At 35.2% G+C, this 5494-nt stretch overlaps 1 protein-coding gene across 1 annotated transcript; it reads left to right on the forward strand.

Moving 5' to 3' along the window:
* Window positions 1–2265: 2265 nt before the first annotated feature.
* LOC140137307 (torsin-1A-interacting protein 2-like) lies at window positions 2266–3753 on the forward strand. The gene has a single exon (XM_072158948.1). The coding sequence runs from the start codon at window positions 2266–2268 to the stop codon at window positions 3724–3726; it is 1461 nt and encodes a 486-aa protein (XP_072015049.1). The 3' UTR covers window positions 3727–3753.
* The last annotated feature ends 1741 nt before the right edge of the window (window positions 3754–5494 follow it).

The raw sequence follows: 5494 nt of genomic DNA on the forward strand, positions 1-5494 counted from the left end.
AAGGTCATATCTTCCATATAGGATGACAAGGATTTCAATAGGAATCGCCAAATAAGGCAGACCTTCATGCCTGTGTCATTGTGAAGCCATTGCAAACCTGCTGGTATCCTAAGACTGACTCAGTGTTGACTTGGACATCAAAAATTCCAGAGCTAATGGCTTACATGATGTTGATAAAACTTGCGAGTCTGTGAAGTTTTCAAATGTGTCACAAAATGTGGACCAGTGTAACAAGGAAATATTCATATTCTGGAAAATGTGGTACTTTTTGGACTCATAATTTTGTAAGGATTTCACAATGAAACTGAATGTGAGAATTCATTCGATTTCCAATTTTTGATTTTAAAATTTGATTTCATGTTTGCAAAAATTGGGCTGATAGATTTGATAGATCTGGGGGACATCTGGCCCCTTGAATTTTTTTTTGCTTATTTCCAACAAATTTTTTTAACCTTTCTTTCAGAAACAAAGTGTAATTGTATGCAAGGTGACTGTCTGAGCACTTGGCTGGAATTAAAAGGGCATTTCGTGATCCACAGCCTCATCCCCCACTTTTCTCAAAAAAGTTGAGATTTTTATATCACTGGAATACTCTGGCTACATAATGTTTATGTACAAAATATTTCTTGCAGATTAATTAGTTTAGCAAAGATATCGCGAAATTTGAATTTCGTTCTGGTGCACCAGAACGAAATTACAACGTATTGTCTATGGAGCAGTGTAATACACATAATCATGCATAACTCGCAAACGCAAAATCGGAATCAACTGAAATTTTGGGAATATGCTTTTTTCGTGGATATGTACTGAAAAATGTCATAAAAAGAGGAATGCTAGGATCACGAAATACTCCTTTAAGATTGAGATACTTGCAGGTTTATATACATTTTGAAACTGATAATGAATCGTGAATTGATGTCTTTTGTTACTATTTTCCAAACTAATACTTTAATCCCAGCTTTAAGGCAAATTTTCACTCTGAAATTTTGCTTCAGGAAGGAAATTGTGCTCGGATTAAAGTTAAACATAGTTCCCAATGGGGCTATTTATTTGTACGGTCCTAGAAGACGAAGTATCGCACACATGTATGGTTATGTGTGGAACTTCAACATCAGATTTGCCATAGAAGGGCAGGATTAAAACAAGTTTTGGTGAGCATACATGTATAACTAGTTATATTTGCCTATATCTCAAAATTGAGAAAAATGGATATTGCTTTTTTTTGCATATGAACTTTTCATATGCATGTGACATAATTATTACCATGCTTTTTTCAAAGTGATGAACAGAGATTACTATAACTGCTGTTTTCAGTACAAAGCTGTTTTGGAATTTTCCGGGTTTGGCACATCATATAAGGCACTTCATACATAATATCATAGGGATGATGTTTATAGCAATTTGTTACCTGTTCAAAATAGATGGCTAGCAGTTACAAATTGAAAAACAACATATTTAAAGTGGGATACTTTTTTGTCGCACCCAAACAGTTTTAGAATAACATAATTTTGCTTTGACACCACATAACAAAATAGAATTGTTTGTGAAGATTTCATGATTATGTGTTATCCAATGGCAACGTCAAAAATGGTGATATCGCTTCTGCCACCACCTGGTCTGTAAACAGTAGTAAATGGGATTATGGAAGAACCTTTTCAGAGTAGATGTATCTATTATGATTCAATGGATACAGTTAGCTACCGTTAATTGCACTAGAACGCATCAAACCATGCCCCATTAAGTTTTACAATACAAGCAGTCCATCTCAAAGTTTTTAAAATTTAAAATTTGTTAACATTAAATCCGTCTCAAAGTTGTGAATCGGCAAGATTTTGATATTATCGCCATCATTATACCTTAATTTGTATAAAATTCTTCCAATGATGCATCTTAGTTGAAATGGTAATAAAACACACACAAACACAAGAATATTCACATCCACACATTGTATGTCTAATTTCTTTTATTTAGATCTTTTAAACAAGAATATTGATATACATAGAAATTGATTAGAAATATTGATTGTCCATTGTCATTTGTAGTTGATATAAAATTGATAGATAATATCAAACATTTGTACACATCTATTTCATTATGAGTAGTTTTGGTAGGTATTTTGTGTTTGGTAGACTTTTTTGTTTGTAGCCAGATAGCTCCACTTGATTTTTTTGCTAATTTTATGTCCTGTCCTGTGTGTTTTCCCCAAATTTGTAGGTCCTCTGGGGTTAAAGGTCAAGATCTGGGAGGAAGCCTAGACAAGCCATCATGTCGGAAGGTCGTCAATACAATTTGAGAACCCGAAAAAAGGTAGACTATAGCTACAGTGATAATTCAGGATTTAGAGAGTTGAAGAATGTGGAAGTTGCAACACCAAAGGCAAGATCCAAATCAAAGGCAAAAGGCACAACAACACCAAAGCCAAGATCCAAATTAAAAGACCAAAGTAGCACAAAGAGTGCACAATCAAGTGCTAGCAAAACTCCCAGAAGAAAGGTAAAAGCTGAACTTGTATACTTAAGCAGTGATGATGACTTTGTTGAGGGAGAATTTGAAAACAAGAAAGATAGCACATTTGTAGTGGAGAATAGTGCTACAAACAAAAGCAACCAAACCTTTGACGCCAAAAGAGAATTACATTCAGAATTTAAAATTCCTCATGGTAGTACAAGAAAGAGAAATACAAAAGAAAGTAGAAACCATGACAGCACATTGTATCATTCTATTGTGAAAAGTTCTGATCTTGGACAAGAAATTTACTCAACTGATGATGAACCTGACAGTACCGTTCCCAAATTTGGAGAAATTTCTCCGATACAACATGAGGAGCCTATAAGATTCACAAATGAAGTAAGAGATAAGTTGATGAGTGGCCGTGTGTCTAGAGAACCAAAACCAGTGTTAACAAGAACAAGACACAAGAGTAAACAAGATGTTATGAGAGAATTCCACACTAATCTCAAATGGCAGATTTTTGGGTCGGTATTGTGTCTCATCGCTATCAGTGCCCTTGCTGTGGCTGCCATACTCAAGTTTGAAGATGTCAGATCCACTGTGTCGTCTTCAAGAAAATCCAGATTGGAGAGTGAGATGGAAAAGCTGAAAGTACAGTTTCCATCTCAGACCTTCCGATTTTGGAATGTCCTTGGTGGTGCTTCTTTTAGCCATGTCCAGCAACCTGTACATGTTGAAAGACCAATAGTTGTTCTTTTGGCTGGAACCACAGAATCTGCAGAGACAATGCGATGTCTGGCTAAGAAAGTGGCAGTCATGTTTGATACTATGTTTCAATCGTCCAAAGATCCCATATCAATATCTGGAAGGAACTATATTGATAAGGATTCTGATCAAGTGAAGCTTAAGATTGATACAAAACTGAAGGCTGGATTCAATTCTGGTGGCAAAACTGCTGTTATCCATTATGTTGACAATCTCCCACCATGTTCAGTGATTCTCTTCCATAGCTACTGTGAGAATGAAAATGCACCATATAAAGACGTTGCGATAATACTGACGCTCCAACTTGGTGTGGAAGATGTAGATCTGGATGAACTTAAGCCGAGAGAATTTGATGCACTTGCCAGTAAACATTTGAAGGATAGGTGGAAGGAATGTGTAGAAGAGTTAACACCTGATAAGCAGGATGCATTGCTGAGTAGGGTAGCTAACAACATCGCCAGAGTGAAGGCTGAAGACAAATATGATTTGATGACAGTCTGTCATAGCTAGTGGCTAAGTATGTCTTATTGTTTTGATCTCCTCTGTTTTTCTTCTGTTTGTCATTTTCATAGAGAATATAGGTTTTTGTATTTCATAGAGAATAGGTAGGTGCTAGGTAAATGCAATATTACATTGTTTTGTGTTTGTTTTTGTTTGTTTATTTGTTTTTCGGTTGATTCATAGAAAAAATGTTGTGATGTGGCATTTTCATGGCAATCTTTATGTTCATACTTCTAGATACAGTGGTCAGTTTTTTAGCATTTCTGCCCAATTTTGTTCTAGGAACACAATATAATTAATGTTTATAGACAAAATAAATACTTGATCTCAGTACAAAATATTTACCTCCATTAATTTAAGCCTTCATCAGTGGAATTACCCAATCTCACTTTCTTGAAGTGTTGTGTAATGATTGGGTCATAGACCTTTGGTAACTTGTAGCACCCTCTGTCCTTATTCATAGATGGTTGGTTGGTCCTGATGTAGATGGCTCAAAATATCAGGGCTTGTTATCCCAACATATTCATATTGAGTCACCGTGCCATCACATTGATAAGGCACATCATCTTTTTTGGTCATATAGCGTAATCAGTGCCTGAAGAGGTACCGATGGCACTTTTTATCGTACCCTGAACATTTGTACAGTGCATTTCTTTTTTTATTTATATGAAAACAATAACACTATGCAGCTGTTAATTATTATGCTAGATACAATTTATTATATCTCCAGGGAGTGTTGTTAAAAGTCATCGGTACTTATCCAGGCACCGATAGTTCTATAAGACCAAATTGGATGTGGTGCCTAAAGTCCAAGTCTTGGATAGGGAGCCTCTATATTTTAAGAGAGGAGTCACAGAAACCATCCACATCAGGGCCAACCAACTAGAATAAGGATGGAAGGTGCTACAAGTTACCAAAGGTCTATGCCTTGATCATTGTGTCACACATCAATAGAACAAGATCATATCATTCTGCTGTAGTAGTAGCAACAGTTAGAAATTATGGAGGTATTTTTTTGTATTTCTATATGGATTAACATCAACAAACTTTCATGCTAGTATAATTAGGGCCAAATACAAATCTTGCCGTGTCATTTAAGAAAGATTCCAAATTTCAAACTTGAAGAGAGATAGATATAGACAGACAAGGAAAAATTAAAACACATTCGAAAGCTCAAGTATCTGCCAGTGCCTCTATTTGTCTGTCTGTGTGTTGGTGTGTCTGTCTATCTCTCTTGCACACCTTTCAATTGTAGCTGTTTCTTTATATCTCATATTACCTTTGTCTTTTACTTTGGCTTTATTTCTTTGTAGTTGGTTTTCTCTCTCTCTCTCTCTCTCTCTCTCTCTTCCTTCATCCCTCTCTGTATGTCTATCTATACTTATTATTTGACATTGAGTATTCTTATTTTATCTTCTAACGAATGTTTGTTGATGTAAAATCGATAAAATATATTTGACGTCAGAGATGATTGATTTTCATCAACAAACATTCATTAGCAGATAAAAATGGATTGAAACAAATTGAATAACAAATACTTATTGCGCTGAATATTTGATATAAAAAAAAGAGATAGGAATCAGGCCTGTCTGTTAATTATCTTTCACTCTCGTCTCGCCTTCTTAAACATGGAAATACAACATTATTTTTGTTCATGTGCACTTTCATAGCTCACAGAATGTACATAATTATGGTAGTTGAGTGATCAATTCATCTGGTAAGCCAAACGTGAAAATAAAAATTTGTCATGCATGCTTTATCATAACCCATTTACCTT

Source organism: Amphiura filiformis, chromosome 17 (assembly GCF_039555335.1).
Source record: "Amphiura filiformis chromosome 17, Afil_fr2py, whole genome shotgun sequence".
NCBI classification, from domain to species: Eukaryota; Metazoa; Echinodermata; class Ophiuroidea; order Amphilepidida; family Amphiuridae; genus Amphiura; species Amphiura filiformis.